Genomic DNA, 16,816 nt, shown 5'->3' with positions numbered 1-16,816 from the left:
AAGAAACCTGTGAATGACACAACCACAGACATAAGGATGAAGTGTGGCTGAAACCCCCTATAAGTAACTATGTCATACACAGAATTTTATAAAAAATCAAAAGGCCTTGGCTAACCCAGAACTACAAAAGCCAATAGTTGTGTCATTGCCTGCCAGCCTCTTGCCTTTGAGAATGAATGAAGAAAAGACAGCAGGTAAGAGAGGAAGGAAGGAAGGAAGGAATGAATAGAGGTAAAGAAAGAAAGAAGGATAGAAAGGTAGACAGAAATAAAGAGATAGAGGTATAGAAAGAAAGAAAGAAAGAAAGAAGAATAGAAAGGTAGAAAGAAGGATAGAAAGGTAGACAGAAGGACAGAAAGGTAGAAAGAAAGAAGGATAGAAAGATAGAAAGAAAGGATAGAAAGGTAGAAAGAAATAAAAAAGGAAAGAAAGAAAGGTAGAAAGAAAAAAGGATAGAAAGGTAGAAAGAAAGAAGGATAGAAAGGTAGAAAGGTTGAAAGAAAGAAAGAAGGATCGAAAGAAAGAGATAGAGGTATAGAAAGAAAGAAAGAAGGATATAGATGTAGAAAGAAAGAAAGATAGATAGAAATAAAGAAGGATAGAAAGGTAGAAAGAAAGAAAGTTAGAAAGAAAGATAGAGGTATAGAAAGAAAGAAGGATAGAAAGGTAGAAAGAAGGATTAAAAGGTAGAAAGAAAGACAGAAAGTAAGAAAGAAAGAAGGATGGAAAGGTAGAAAGAAAGAAGGATAGAAATGAAGAAAGAAAGAGATAGAGGTATAGAATGACAGAAAGAAGGATAGAAAGGTAGAAATCAAACAATAAGAAAAGAATGAATTAAGGCATGATAGAATGAAGAAGGAGTTAAAGCAGGAAAGATAATAAGCAAAAAGGAAAGAAAAAGAGACAAAAAGAAAAGGAAAGTAAGAGAGAGAGAAAGTTAGAAAGAAAGAAGTGAGAAAAAAGGCACGAGGGAAGGAGGGAAAGAAAGAAGGAATGAAAGCAAGAAAGAATAAAGAAAGTAACAAAGAAGGCAACAGAGAAAGCAAGAAGAACGGAAAGAAGGAATGAACACAAAATAAAGCAAGGAAGAAGGAAAGAAGGAATGAAAGAATGAATGAGGAAGCGAAAGCAAGAAAGACGGAAAGAAGCATAAAAAGAAAAATGGGAAGAAGGAATGAAAGAATAAATGAAAGAAGGAATGAAGTACTGAAAGAAAAAAGAAAGAAGTAATGAATGAAGGAAAAAAGAAAGCAAGAAAGAAGCAATGAAAGACTAAAAGAGATTAGGGAAATCAAGCCAGAAGCAAAGAAGGAAAGACAGAAAAAGGAATGAAAGTAAAAGAAAAAAAGGATAAAAGATTGAAAGGAATGAAAGAAGGATTGAATTAATGAAAGAAAAAAGGAAAACAAGGAAGAGGAATGAAATAATGAAAGAAAGAAAGCAATAAAGAAGGAAGGAAACAAATAAAGAGGAAGAAGAAAAGAAATAAAGGAAAGAAGGAAATAAAAAAGTGTAACAAGTGCTGGTTTTCTTCCTGGGTAAACTTCATTAACGAACCATTGGTATCATTATCTGCTTATAAATTCACATGTAAAATACTGCAGCTTTCAATAACTTAATACAGAACAATTTCAAATGGAAGCAATTGCTTTGCTGTGAATTACTAACAGTCAAAGGAGGCAAAGGGCACTACAAAAGGAATTAACAACAGTATTGGCATGATTCAAGAACTGATAACGTTTTTTTCCAATGGCCTCTACATCTGTCACATCAGACTTTAAACCCCAAGGCAACATCAAAGTAATACATTGAAAACATAAACATTGGCATTGAAGTGAACTAGCTTGTATGTGAAAGTGCTCCTTGTGGAAGACCAAAACACAGTCACTCAAAGTTAAGCTATCCAGTGGATGAAGTGAGCTGACCCAATACCCCATGATGCATGCTGGAGTGAACTGAAGCAAATTAACATACCAACAGACCAATGGATGAAGAAAGCTGGCTGAAAGTCACTTTAAATAAGTATATTGAGGTCTTGGCGAACGCCACACCCTGAGGCACTGTAGAGACATGAATGTTAAGCCTCCTCAAGATATAGGGTGGAATAGAAAGTATGCTTTCACTGTAGTAAATAGATGGCAAGAGCCCCTGCAACTTCTCAAGATAGACTAGTTTGAGGAAAAAATATTTTTTGACCTATTGTGGATTCCTTGGTGAGTGAATTTAGAAATGTTAAAATGAAAGCATGACATGCAGCTGGCATTTCAATACATAACCGGATTCACTGACTAATGGAAACTGCATTGCTTGTGAGAGGCCCCCTGAGCATTTTATTGCAATATATATCTAGTAGTATCCATGCATTGCATATTTCCAGATAATGTTGTCTTGTCCCATATATGGTGCTTGGATTAAAACTGGGTGAAACACACCCTTGGAGGCACACTTCATTTAGGGCTTTCCTCGCACAAATGTTGCCATGTTTCACTTGGAATTTGTGGAGGCAAAAGACTTCACATTTGGAGTCTCAAGGTGAGAATGGAGTAAAACATGCGGTTATAAGCATTATCACTAATCCCAACGTGCTACATGCTAATCCCAGTGCAACTGATATTTACTAGGTGCTGCACTATAACCTCACAAAATAATGGGTAACTAGTAACTAGGCCTGCAGTAGAACTAACACAGCTGAAAGTATCAGTGGTTGATGCAAATTGACCGGTTTCCTGTTTAGTCCAGATTGCTTCTACATCTTTGAAACCACATCTTGGGTTTACAACTGTTCACAAGAGTGATGTGTGAGGAAAGTCAAAGATTTTACAGTGCCAGAACCGGTCAGGTCACTGTGCCAATCTGGCATTTTGGCAATAGGCTGCAGAAGGATGGACTGCCATGTAACAACTATGCCACTATGTCTCCATTCTAGCTGCGGTTATCAACAGTGTGGGTGGGGATAGGATGCACATTTTTAGCAGAGCTGGCTCTGGTTTCCAGTTCAGCACTGCACAGTGCCTGTACAGTTTGATGTTTGATTCCTCTACAACCAATCTTATGTGTCATTCAGAAAATGAAATGTCAACAATATATATCCTTGCATCCAAACAAATCCCTGACCAGCATCCGGCACGTCTAGACACACATCAGGCTTTCCCAAGATGGCTGTCAGTTTAAATGCTGTTTTATCAAATATTTGTCTTGGGAGCTATTTTGTCCACTAACAAAATTCTATTTTAAAAGGGAACTGTTGGCGGTGGTGGCCCGGCTGGATTTCCTGGACTGAGAGTAAGTATAACTTTTTTTTCCAATTACTTTGTTTGTTGGCTTCCTTACAGTACAATTACATTATATTTTTCCATTCAGAGCTTTGGCAAAAGCGTGCTCTTCTCAATAAGGATCACACTGGCATGTCCATTTAAATGCCCTCTAATGTTATTTTAAATGTGTAAACATACATTAATTCATGCATTACTATTATTTATGTCGAATAGTCTGCTGTGCTGTAGGTAAACTAAGGAATGTTTGTTTCTTTAAGTCATAGGTGATACATTTGATATATAAACACCCCCCTCTATATTTGTCAGTTTTATTACAGAAAAAGGAATAAAAAAGTAACTATTGTTACAAAAACACCCCCTTTATATTTGTCAGTTTTATTACAGAAAATGGAATAAAAAAGTAACTATTGTTGCTATGTGGTTCCTCCTCTTTTTTAACTGATTTGGAATGGGTAAGCGCCCATTGCTCATCGCTGGCTATCATAATGAGCTCCTCCAGTGCATGACATATTAGCTAGCTATCAAGTTAAAAAGACATGAGTTAAAAAAAATGGGGAAAAAATGTTATTTTTCAGACAGTGTTTGGTGTGCCCAACTTTCCTTATCAGAGTGAGTTTCCCACAATTCATTTTTTTAAAGATATTTTTTAGGTTACAACAGAGCTGTGAAAGCTTTTAGGGTCAGAACATAATGAGGCTGGGACCATGTGATTTGCGGTCACAGTTGGTTTGCTCCTTAACCATAAGCCTTTTTCCTGGGTGTCCCAGCTTGGATTTCTCCAATAACTCCCACCCGTTCCCTGTTGCCTCGGTGACAATTCAGATGTTCACATTCCAAGTCTAACACTCGGTTTCTGATCTGGACCTATTTTAACACTACCCACCGTCTGTTAGTAACTACCTCACACCATCACATTTGGAAGTAAAAGCTTTGTCTGTGGCCAACGTTTGGCCCCATAGTGACTGGTTCTGTGGCAGAAAAAGTAGACATGCTCTTGGGTCAAAGGAATGAAGTAACAAAAGTTATACATTGAACTGCTATCCTTAATTTTCACCAAAATACCATCACAGTTAAATGACTGTCAACTCTCCATTGCCTTTCAAATGATGATGTGCAGGCATTAAAATATTATATGTAAAAATAATGTGTATAAGGTCAGGCAGATTCAAGGCCAGATTTCTATAATCAATTGCTAGGCATTGGCCACACAGACAGTCGTTATTAGCACCACATGTTGAAGAGGCCACACTCATGAGCCATGTAAACAGGAGGCAGCTACAGGATGGCAAAAGGAAAAGGGGTGGTTCAAAAAGTGCCTTTCTTAGGATGCAAGATTCCCTAGAGACAGCCTGGTCTAAAATGGTATACATGTTAACTATAGATCTTCCTTTGCTTCGTCTTGTACTTTACAGCAGAAGGCAACCATTTCAGACTGCATTACCCCTTTCTGTCAAATTTTCATACATGATCTAATTTTAGAGGATACAACGTAACACCTGACAACCTTAAGTGACTAATGATCGATTCTGTGGACTGCCCGCCCTTCCTGCTCACTCAAGTAGCACCAGTGTAGCATTTGTTAGACAGTGTGCTGTGTGATGTGTACTTGTGCTGCCTTTGCCAGTCTTTTAAATGCTTAAGAGGAGATCTGAAAGAAGGAAAAGTGAAATCTAAGTTGGAGCAAATGAGCAAACATAAGGGAATTTTCACCTATTACACATTATTGTACTAACAGGTTGAAAAATGTGAAACAGTGTTGTCAGTAACCTTTTTCGAAAACCCATAGCAACTATTATAGTAGAACACAGGCTAATTTGTCTCACCCAGAGTACTCACGGTAGATTGACCCAGGTAACTCCCCTCTTCCTCACCGAATTATCACCATGGCCAGTTAACATATATGAAATTGCTACTCATTAGACTTCCTTCCCTCGATGGCTAATATCTCATTATGTTGGAGGTTGAAAGTGTTAACCTTATCCACCAGAAACCTGAGACACAAATTTGCAAAGGAAGCTTTTTTCACCGAAAACAAAGACATTCCTTGGAATGGTTGCGCCTAAACAATTTTTTGTTGATCAGGATATCGCCGGGATGTACCTTCCACTGTACCTAAGAGAATGAATTGGAACTTTAAAGGGTTTGGTAACTTTGTCTTTGCACGCCCCTCTATGTAATTCATACTCTTGATGCTCTCGGAGGAATATGAGCCCTGTTGGCTCCACTTCCACCCGTACAGAGAAGCAGGTCAGTCAGGGTGTGGCATATGCAAGGAAAGCATTTTTACCAGATTAGCAGACTGATGATTAACCAAGCTAATTGTTTTGGTGAAACTGTTGATGTAAACTAAGCTGCAGTTGTCTTACCAGGTGATTGATGTCGTGTTTGGGGGCCTGTTCTCAGCCATCACTACAGCAATTGATGCAGTAACCCTACTTCCCTCTCCCCAGATGTCTTCACTTATATCTGTAAACTAATCCTCGTGTACAGCACTCAGGTGCTTTTGTAGCCAAGTCTGTCCTGTACAAGTCACCTAAATACATCAACATACAGGGAATAAGGCCCTTCCAGTTGTATATTATCAGTGCCTTGCAAGTCCTGAGGTGTTCTTTGGCCATAAAAAGATGCTCAGTCTGCAGCATTATGGTTTTGTTTGGTTGCAAAAATCCTCAGTGACTAACCAAACCCATAGAATGTATATGTGAGGGTACTTCTTGCCTTAAGTGAAATGTATTCCCATTTAGTATTTGCCTACAAGCAGGGGCAATGGAATTATGTGTTTTTTGGGGCATGGTGTTTTCTGCATAATTATTGATTCGCTGCATTTGCAACATAATCTATTGTCTGCATAATCTGCAGGTTTCAACCAAAAAACTGTTTCTAGCTCTAACAGATCAAAAGTTACTAAAAGCGTGGTGATGCACGTTTCTAGACAAAGGCTGGCTGGTCAACTTTCTGTTGCTTATTTTTTAGATTTTGGTATTAAAGTGGTAGTAATGAGGTAAAACCTATGCCCAGATAGTGTTGACGTGTACAGATTCCAAAATAATATGGTATTACGAACACTAAATGTGCAGCATTATGCTTCATAGTTTGCTTTTATTTCCACACAATTCAGTCAACCCTGCCACATGTTTTGGCCATCCCCTGCCACATAATTATAGTGGTGTGCTTATGCTCTGTTATGTGTATTTCTAAAGTGCTCTATCATTCGTGAGGGTATCCAGGCACCGAATAGGTATGTGCGGGTGCCCATGCCTTTGGTAGGTTGGTTAATTGAAAAGCCAGGTCTTCTTTATAAGTAATAAGTTAAAAGTTTGAATTGTAAAACAGGACATATGGGACAAGATTGTTAATTTTCTAAATTGAACTGTGAACATAATAGGCCGGAATGGATTTCTTTTGCATTATGTCCAGGCCATGGTGTTGACTATATTTTTCACATTACTTTTTATCTGTCATGTTTTTAGGTTCTTTTGACACAAAAAAGTCTGTAAGGCCCATATCTACTCACCCATAGTTTTACAGATGTAGACCAATTATTTACCCTTCCATTGCTAACATAATGTTTGCTTCACCTACACAAAGTCACTCTTCTTACACTAAACCTGGCGGCTTTAAAAGCAAAAAAGAAGAGTTGCAACAGATTTAGTCAAATGTCATGTCTCAAAGATTTGGAATGAGATTGATTAAGTGGGTCCATTAAAAAAACTTAATTAATAAAAAAGAATGAAACAATCCAGAACCCCGAGAAACCAACAATTGATCCTCAAAAAGTAGAATTGAAATGGAGAGATCATGTCGCCGACTGGATGAAGATCAGCCGTCTGAAGCTGAACTTGGACAAGACGGAGGTCCTTATCCTCGGCTCCAACCCTTCAGCAAGGGATGACTCATGGTGGCCGACGGCACTGGAGCAAGCCCCGACACCCACGGACCACGCACGCAACCTGGGAATCATCCTCGACTCAACGCTCTCAATGACCAAGCAAGTCAATGCTGTCTCCTCCTCCTGCTTCAACACCCTCCACATGCTGCGCAAGATCTACAGATTGATCCCGACAGATACAAGAAAGACAGTCACCCAGGCCCTCGTCAGCAGCAGACTCGACTACGGAAACGCCACCACTAAATCCAAGCCATATTCTTCACTTTATGGGGTCCCACTGGGTTCAATTCTCAGTCCACTGCTGTTTAACATTTATGTTAGACCCCTGGCAGTTATGGTAGAGGAATATGGGTTGTCGCTATTCTCATACTCTGACGATACCCAGATTCTCTTATCTCTCTCAGCGGGTAAGACCTCAGAGCCTTCTGCTCTCAGGACAGGCCTCAGTAAAGTTGTGGCCTGGATGAACGCCAATTTTTAAAAACTTAATGGTGAGAAAACAGAGGTCCTGGTTCTGGGCAAAGATAGAGGTCTCTGGGGCCCTCAACACTGCCCCTCAGAAATGGGTACGCTTCCACAGCCCTCCACCCACGTACGCAACCTTGGCTTTTTCATCGACGATTCTCTATCCATGCGTCAACAAGTTACCAAGGTTGCTGCCACCTGTTTCACCATTTTGAAATGGTTGAGGAGGATTGTGTGGATGCTACCTGATCATTACCCGACATACCATAGTCCAGGCCCTTGTTACATCTAGGCTGGACTATGGGAACATCCTCTATCTGGGAGTCAACAAAGAGGTAACGCATAAGCTGCAGCAAGTGCAAAATTCTGCTGCCAGATTACTTTGCCGAGCTTCCAGAACCGCATCGGCCTCCAGGCTGCTGGGGAACCTCCACTGGCTTCCAGTGGAGATATGGGTCATGTTTAAGGCCCTTACCTACATCTTTCGTATCAAGCATGCCAAGTCTCCCCGCTACTACAGTTAACATATATGAAATTGCTACTCATTAGACTTCCTTCCCTCGATGGCTAATATCTCATTATGTTGGAGGTTGAAAGTGTTAACCTTATCCACCAGAAACCTGAGACACAAATTTGCAAAGGAAGCTTTTTTCACCGAAAACAAAGACATTCCTTGGAATGGTTGCGCCTAAACAATTTTTTGTTGATCAGGATATCGCCGGGATGTACCTTCCACTGTACCTAAGAGAATGAATTGGAACTTTAAAGGGTTTGGTAACTTTGTCTTTGCACGCCCCTCTATGTAATTCATACTCTTGATGCTCTCGGAGGAATATGAGCCCTGTTGGCTCCACTTCCACCCGTACAGAGAAGCAGGTCAGTCAGGGTGTGGCATATGCAAGGAAAGCATTTTTACCAGATTAGCAGACTGATGATTAACCAAGCTAATTGTTTTGGTGAAACTGTTGATGTAAACTAAGCTGCAGTTGTCTTACCAGGTGATTGATGTCGTGTTTGGGGGCCTGTTCTCAGCCATCACTACAGCAATTGATGCAGTAACCCTACTTCCCTCTCCCCAGATGTCTTCACTTATATCTGTAAACTAATCCTCGTGTACAGCACTCAGGTGCTTTTGTAGCCAAGTCTGTCCTGTACAAGTCACCTAAATACATCAACATACAGGGAATAAGGCCCTTCCAGTTGTATATTATCAGTGCCTTGCAAGTCCTGAGGTGTTCTTTGGCCATAAAAAGATGCTCAGTCTGCAGCATTATGGTTTTGTTTGGTTGCAAAAATCCTCAGTGACTAACCAAACCCATAGAATGTATATGTGAGGGTACTTCTTGCCTTAAGTGAAATGTATTCCCATTTAGTATTTGCCTACAAGCAGGGGCAATGGAATTATGTGTTTTTTGGGGCATGGTGTTTTCTGCATAATTATTGATTCGCTGCATTTGCAACATAATCTATTGTCTGCATAATCTGCAGGTTTCAACCAAAAAACTGTTTCTAGCTCTAACAGATCAAAAGTTACTAAAAGCGTGGTGATGCACGTTTCTAGACAAAGGCTGGCTGGTCAACTTTCTGTTGCTTATTTTTTAGATTTTGGTATTAAAGTGGTAGTAATGAGGTAAAACCTATGCCCAGATAGTGTTGACGTGTACAGATTCCAAAATAATATGGTATTACGAACACTAAATGTGCAGCATTATGCTTCATAGTTTGCTTTTATTTCCACACAATTCAGTCAACCCTGCCACATGTTTTGGCCATCCCCTGCCACATAATTATAGTGGTGTGCTTATGCTCTGTTATGTGTATTTCTAAAGTGCTCTATCATTCGTGAGGGTATCCAGGCACCGAATAGGTATGTGCGGGTGCCCATGCCTTTGGTAGGTTGGTTAATTGAAAAGCCAGGTCTTCTTTATAAGTAATAAGTTAAAAGTTTGAATTGTAAAACAGGACATATGGGACAAGATTGTTAATTTTCTAAATTGAACTGTGAACATAATAGGCCGGAATGGATTTCTTTTGCATTATGTCCAGGCCATGGTGTTGACTATATTTTTCACATTACTTTTTATCTGTCATGTTTTTAGGTTCTTTTGACACAAAAAAGTCTGTAAGGCCCATATCTACTCACCCATAGTTTTACAGATGTAGACCAATTATTTACCCTTCCATTGCTAACATAATGTTTGCTTCACCTACACAAAGTCACTCTTCTTACACTAAACCTGGCGGCTTTAAAAGCAAAAAAGAAGAGTTGCAACAGATTTAGTCAAATGTCATGTCTCAAAGATTTGGAATGAGATTGATTAAGTGGGTCCATTAAAAAAACTTAATTAATAAAAAAGAATGAAACAATCCAGAACCCCGAGAAACCAACAATTGATCCTCAAAAAGTAGAATTGAAATGGAGAGATCATGTCGCCGACTGGATGAAGATCAGCCGTCTGAAGCTGAACTTGGACAAGACGGAGGTCCTTATCCTCGGCTCCAACCCTTCAGCAAGGGATGACTCATGGTGGCCGACGGCACTGGAGCAAGCCCCGACACCCACGGACCACGCACGCAACCTGGGAATCATCCTCGACTCAACGCTCTCAATGACCAAGCAAGTCAATGCTGTCTCCTCCTCCTGCTTCAACACCCTCCACATGCTGCGCAAGATCTACAGATTGATCCCGACAGATACAAGAAAGACAGTCACCCAGGCCCTCGTCAGCAGCAGACTCGACTACGGAAACGCCACCACTAAATCCAAGCCATATTCTTCACTTTATGGGGTCCCACTGGGTTCAATTCTCAGTCCACTGCTGTTTAACATTTATGTTAGACCCCTGGCAGTTATGGTAGAGGAATATGGGTTGTCGCTATTCTCATACTCTGACGATACCCAGATTCTCTTATCTCTCTCAGCGGGTAAGACCTCAGAGCCTTCTGCTCTCAGGACAGGCCTCAGTAAAGTTGTGGCCTGGATGAACGCCAATTTTTAAAAACTTAATGGTGAGAAAACAGAGGTCCTGGTTCTGGGCAAAGATAGAGGTCTCTGGGGCCCTCAACACTGCCCCTCAGAAATGGGTACGCTTCCACAGCCCTCCACCCACGTACGCAACCTTGGCTTTTTCATCGACGATTCTCTATCCATGCGTCAACAAGTTACCAAGGTTGCTGCCACCTGTTTCACCATTTTGAAATGGTTGAGGAGGATTGTGTGGATGCTACCTGATCATTACCCGACATACCATAGTCCAGGCCCTTGTTACATCTAGGCTGGACTATGGGAACATCCTCTATCTGGGAGTCAACAAAGAGGTAACGCATAAGCTGCAGCAAGTGCAAAATTCTGCTGCCAGATTACTTTGCCGAGCTTCCAGAACCGCATCGGCCTCCAGGCTGCTGGGGAACCTCCACTGGCTTCCAGTGGAGATATGGGTCATGTTTAAGGCCCTTACCTACATCTTTCGTATCAAGCATGCCAAGTCTCCCCGCTACTACAGTTAACATATATGAAATTGCTACTCATTAGACTTCCTTCCCTCGATGGCTAATATCTCATTATGTTGGAGGTTGAAAGTGTTAACCTTATCCACCAGAAACCTGAGACACAAATTTGCAAAGGAAGCTTTTTTCACCGAAAACAAAGACATTCCTTGGAATGGTTGCGCCTAAACAATTTTTTGTTGATCAGGATATCGCCGGGATGTACCTTCCACTGTACCTAAGAGAATGAATTGGAACTTTAAAGGGTTTGGTAACTTTGTCTTTGCACGCCCCTCTATGTAATTCATACTCTTGATGCTCTCGGAGGAATATGAGCCCTGTTGGCTCCACTTCCACCCGTACAGAGAAGCAGGTCAGTCAGGGTGTGGCATATGCAAGGAAAGCATTTTTACCAGATTAGCAGACTGATGATTAACCAAGCTAATTGTTTTGGTGAAACTGTTGATGTAAACTAAGCTGCAGTTGTCTTACCAGGTGATTGATGTCGTGTTTGGGGGCCTGTTCTCAGCCATCACTACAGCAATTGATGCAGTAACCCTACTTCCCTCTCCCCAGATGTCTTCACTTATATCTGTAAACTAATCCTCGTGTACAGCACTCAGGTGCTTTTGTAGCCAAGTCTGTCCTGTACAAGTCACCTAAATACATCAACATACAGGGAATAAGGCCCTTCCAGTTGTATATTATCAGTGCCTTGCAAGTCCTGAGGTGTTCTTTGGCCATAAAAAGATGCTCAGTCTGCAGCATTATGGTTTTGTTTGGTTGCAAAAATCCTCAGTGACTAACCAAACCCATAGAATGTATATGTGAGGGTACTTCTTGCCTTAAGTGAAATGTATTCCCATTTAGTATTTGCCTACAAGCAGGGGCAATGGAATTATGTGTTTTTTGGGGCATGGTGTTTTCTGCATAATTATTGATTCGCTGCATTTGCAACATAATCTATTGTCTGCATAATCTGCAGGTTTCAACCAAAAAACTGTTTCTAGCTCTAACAGATCAAAAGTTACTAAAAGCGTGGTGATGCACGTTTCTAGACAAAGGCTGGCTGGTCAACTTTCTGTTGCTTATTTTTTAGATTTTGGTATTAAAGTGGTAGTAATGAGGTAAAACCTATGCCCAGATAGTGTTGACGTGTACAGATTCCAAAATAATATGGTATTACGAACACTAAATGTGCAGCATTATGCTTCATAGTTTGCTTTTATTTCCACACAATTCAGTCAACCCTGCCACATGTTTTGGCCATCCCCTGCCACATAATTATAGTGGTGTGCTTATGCTCTGTTATGTGTATTTCTAAAGTGCTCTATCATTCGTGAGGGTATCCAGGCACCGAATAGGTATGTGCGGGTGCCCATGCCTTTGGTAGGTTGGTTAATTGAAAAGCCAGGTCTTCTTTATAAGTAATAAGTTAAAAGTTTGAATTGTAAAACAGGACATATGGGACAAGATTGTTAATTTTCTAAATTGAACTGTGAACATAATAGGCCGGAATGGATTTCTTTTGCATTATGTCCAGGCCATGGTGTTGACTATATTTTTCACATTACTTTTTATCTGTCATGTTTTTAGGTTCTTTTGACACAAAAAAGTCTGTAAGGCCCATATCTACTCACCCATAGTTTTACAGATGTAGACCAATTATTTACCCTTCCATTGCTAACATAATGTTTGCTTCACCTACACAAAGTCACTCTTCTTACACTAAACCTGGCGGCTTTAAAAGCAAAAAAGAAGAGTTGCAACAGATTTAGTCAAATGTCATGTCTCAAAGATTTGGAATGAGATTGATTAAGTGGGTCCATTAAAAAAACTTAATTAATAAAAAAGAATGAAACAATCCAGAACCCCGAGAAACCAACAATTGATCCTCAAAAAGTAGAATTGAAATGGAGAGATCATGTCGCCGACTGGATGAAGATCAGCCGTCTGAAGCTGAACTTGGACAAGACGGAGGTCCTTATCCTCGGCTCCAACCCTTCAGCAAGGGATGACTCATGGTGGCCGACGGCACTGGAGCAAGCCCCGACACCCACGGACCACGCACGCAACCTGGGAATCATCCTCGACTCAACGCTCTCAATGACCAAGCAAGTCAATGCTGTCTCCTCCTCCTGCTTCAACACCCTCCACATGCTGCGCAAGATCTACAGATTGATCCCGACAGATACAAGAAAGACAGTCACCCAGGCCCTCGTCAGCAGCAGACTCGACTACGGAAACGCCACCACTAAATCCAAGCCATATTCTTCACCTTATGGGGTCCCACTGGGTTCAATTCTCAGTCCACTGCTGTTTAACATTTATGTTAGACCCCTGGCAGTTATGGTAGAGGAATATGGGTTGTCGCTATTCTCATACTCTGACGATACCCAGATTCTCTTATCTCTCTCAGCGGGTAAGACCTCAGAGCCTTCTGCTCTCAGGACAGGCCTCAGTAAAGTTGTGGCCTGGATGAACGCCAATTTTTAAAAACTTAATGGTGAGAAAACAGAGGTCCTGGTTCTGGGCAAAGATAGAGGTCTCTGGGGCCCTCAACACTGCCCCTCAGAAATGGGTACGCTTCCACAGCCCTCCACCCACGTACGCAACCTTGGCTTTTTCATCGACGATTCTCTATCCATGCGTCAACAAGTTACCAAGGTTGCTGCCACCTGTTTCACCATTTTGAAATGGTTGAGGAGGATTGTGTGGATGCTACCTGATCATTACCCGACATACCATAGTCCAGGCCCTTGTTACATCTAGGCTGGACTATGGGAACATCCTCTATCTGGGAGTCAACAAAGAGGTAACGCATAAGCTGCAGCAAGTGCAAAATTCTGCTGCCAGATTACTTTGCCGAGCTTCCAGAACCGCATCGGCCTCCAGGCTGCTGGGGAACCTCCACTGGCTTCCAGTGGAGATATGGGTCATGTTTAAGGCCCTTACCTACATCTTTCGTATCAAGCATGCCAAGTCTCCCCGCTACTACAGTTAACATATATGAAATTGCTACTCATTAGACTTCCTTCCCTCGATGGCTAATATCTCATTATGTTGGAGGTTGAAAGTGTTAACCTTATACACCAGAAACCTGAGACACAAATTTGCAAAGGAAGCTTTTTTCACCGAAAACAAAGACATTCCTTGGAATGGTTGCGCCTAAACAATTTTTTGTTGATCAGGATATCGCCGGGATGTACCTTCCACTGTACCTAAGAGAATGAATTGGAACTTTAAAGGGTTTGGTAACTTTGTCTTTGCACGCCCCTCTATGTAATTCATACTCTTGATGCTCTCGGAGGAATATGAGCCCTGTTGGCTCCACTTCCACCCGTACAGAGAAGCAGGTCAGTCAGGGTGTGGCATATGCAAGGAAAGCATTTTTACCAGATTAGCAGACTGATGATTAACCAAGCTAATTGTTTTGGTGAAACTGTTGATGTAAACTAAGCTGCAGTTGTCTTACCAGGTGATTGATGTCGTGTTTGGGGGCCTGTTCTCAGCCATCACTACAGCAATTGATGCAGTAACCCTACTTCCCTCTCCCCAGATGTCTTCACTTATATCTGTAAACTAATCCTCGTGTACAGCACTCAGGTGCTTTTGTAGCCAAGTCTGTCCTGTACAAGTCACCTAAATACATCAACATACAGGGAATAAGGCCCTTCCAGTTGTATATTATCAGTGCCTTGCAAGTCCTGAGGTGTTCTTTGGCCATAAAAAGATGCTCAGTCTGCAGCATTATGGTTTTGTTTGGTTGCAAAAATCCTCAGTGACTAACCAAACCCATAGAATGTATATGTGAGGGTACTTCTTGCCTTAAGTGAAATGTATTCCCATTTAGTATTTGCCTACAAGCAGGGGCAATGGAATTATGTGTTTTTTGGGGCATGGTGTTTTCTGCATAATTATTGATTCGCTGCATTTGCAACATAATCTATTGTCTGCATAATCTGCAGGTTTCAACCAAAAAACTGTTTCTAGCTCTAACAGATCAAAAGTTACTAAAAGCGTGGTGATGCACGTTTCTAGACAAAGGCTGGCTGGTCAACTTTCTGTTGCTTATTTTTTAGATTTTGGTATTAAAGTGGTAGTAATGAGGTAAAACCTATGCCCAGATAGTGTTGACGTGTACAGATTCCAAAATAATATGGTATTACGAACACTAAATGTGCAGCATTATGCTTCATAGTTTGCTTTTATTTCCACACAATTCAGTCAACCCTGCCACATGTTTTGGCCATCCCCTGCCACATAATTATAGTGGTGTGCTTATGCTCTGTTATGTGTATTTCTAAAGTGCTCTATCATTCGTGAGGGTATCCAGGCACCGAATAGGTATGTGCGGGTGCCCATGCCTTTGGTAGGTTGGTTAATTGAAAAGCCAGGTCTTCTTTATAAGTAATAAGTTAAAAGTTTGAATTGTAAAACAGGACATATGGGACAAGATTGTTAATTTTCTAAATTGAACTGTGAACATAATAGGCCGGAATGGATTTCTTTTGCATTATGTCCAGGCCATGGTGTTGACTATATTTTTCACATTACTTTTTATCTGTCATGTTTTTAGGTTCTTTTGACACAAAAAAGTCTGTAAGGCCCATATCTACTCACCCATAGTTTTACAGATGTAGACCAATTATTTACCCTTCCATTGCTAACATAATGTTTGCTTCACCTACACAAAGTCACTCTTCTTACACTAAACCTGGCGGCTTTAAAAGCAAAAAAGAAGAGTTGCAACAGATTTAGTCAAATGTCATGTCTCAAAGATTTGGAATGAGATTGATTAAGTGGGTCCATTAAAAAAACTTAATTAATAAAAAAGAATGAAACAATCCAGAACCCCGAGAAACCAACAATTGATCCTCAAAAAGTAGAATTGAAATGGAGAGATCATGTCGCCGACTGGATGAAGATCAGCCGTCTGAAGCTGAACTTGGACAAGACGGAGGTCCTTATCCTCGGCTCCAACCCTTCAGCAAGGGATGACTCATGGTGGCCGACGGCACTGGAGCAAGCCCCGACACCCACGGACCACGCACGCAACCTGGGAATCATCCTCGACTCAACGCTCTCAATGACCAAGCAAGTCAATGCTGTCTCCTCCTCCTGCTTCAACACCCTCCACATGCTGCGCAAGATCTACAGATTGATCCCGACAGATACAAGAAAGACAGTCACCCAGGCCCTCGTCAGCAGCAGACTCGACTACGGAAACGCCACCACTAAATCCAAGCCATATTCTTCACCTTATGGGGTCCCACTGGGTTCAATTCTCAGTCCACTGCTGTTTAACATTTATGTTAGACCCCTGGCAGTTATGGTAGAGGAATATGGGTTGTCGCTATTCTCATACTCTGACGATACCCAGATTCTCTTATCTCTCTCAGCGGGTAAGACCTCAGAGCCTTCTGCTCTCAGGACAGGCCTCAGTAAAGTTGTGGCCTGGATGAACGCCAATTTTTAAAAACTTAATGGTGAGAAAACAGAGGTCCTGGTTCTGGGCAAAGATAGAGGTCTCTGGGGCCCTCAACACTGCCCCTCAGAAATGGGTACGCTTCCACAGCCCTCCACCCACGTACGCAACCTTGGCTTTTTCATCGACGATTCTCTATCCATGCGTCAACAAGTTACCAAGGTTGCTGCCACCTGTTTCACCATTTTGAAATGGTTGAGGAGGATTGTGTGG

The 16,816-nt window shown here is 41.4% G+C and overlaps 1 protein-coding gene across 1 annotated transcript in view; it reads left to right on the top strand.

Moving 5' to 3' along the window:
• COL24A1 (collagen type XXIV alpha 1 chain) overlaps positions 1-16,816 on the top strand; it is an 897,023-nt gene that overhangs the window by 401,519 nt on the left and 478,688 nt on the right. Inside the window, exon 14 of the mRNA XM_086954096.1 lies at positions 3,238-3,282. Coding sequence (XP_086810222.1) covers positions 3,238-3,282 — 45 coding nt within the window. The remainder of the gene's footprint in view (positions 1-3,237; positions 3,283-16,816) is intronic.

This window comes from Lissotriton vulgaris, chromosome 1_1, assembly GCF_964263255.1.
Source record: "Lissotriton vulgaris chromosome 1_1, aLisVul1.2, whole genome shotgun sequence".
In the NCBI taxonomy this organism is placed as follows: Eukaryota; Metazoa; Chordata; class Amphibia; order Caudata; family Salamandridae; genus Lissotriton; species Lissotriton vulgaris.
Note: the sequence above shows the minus strand (reverse complement) of the source record. Positions and strands in the feature narration are given on the sequence as shown.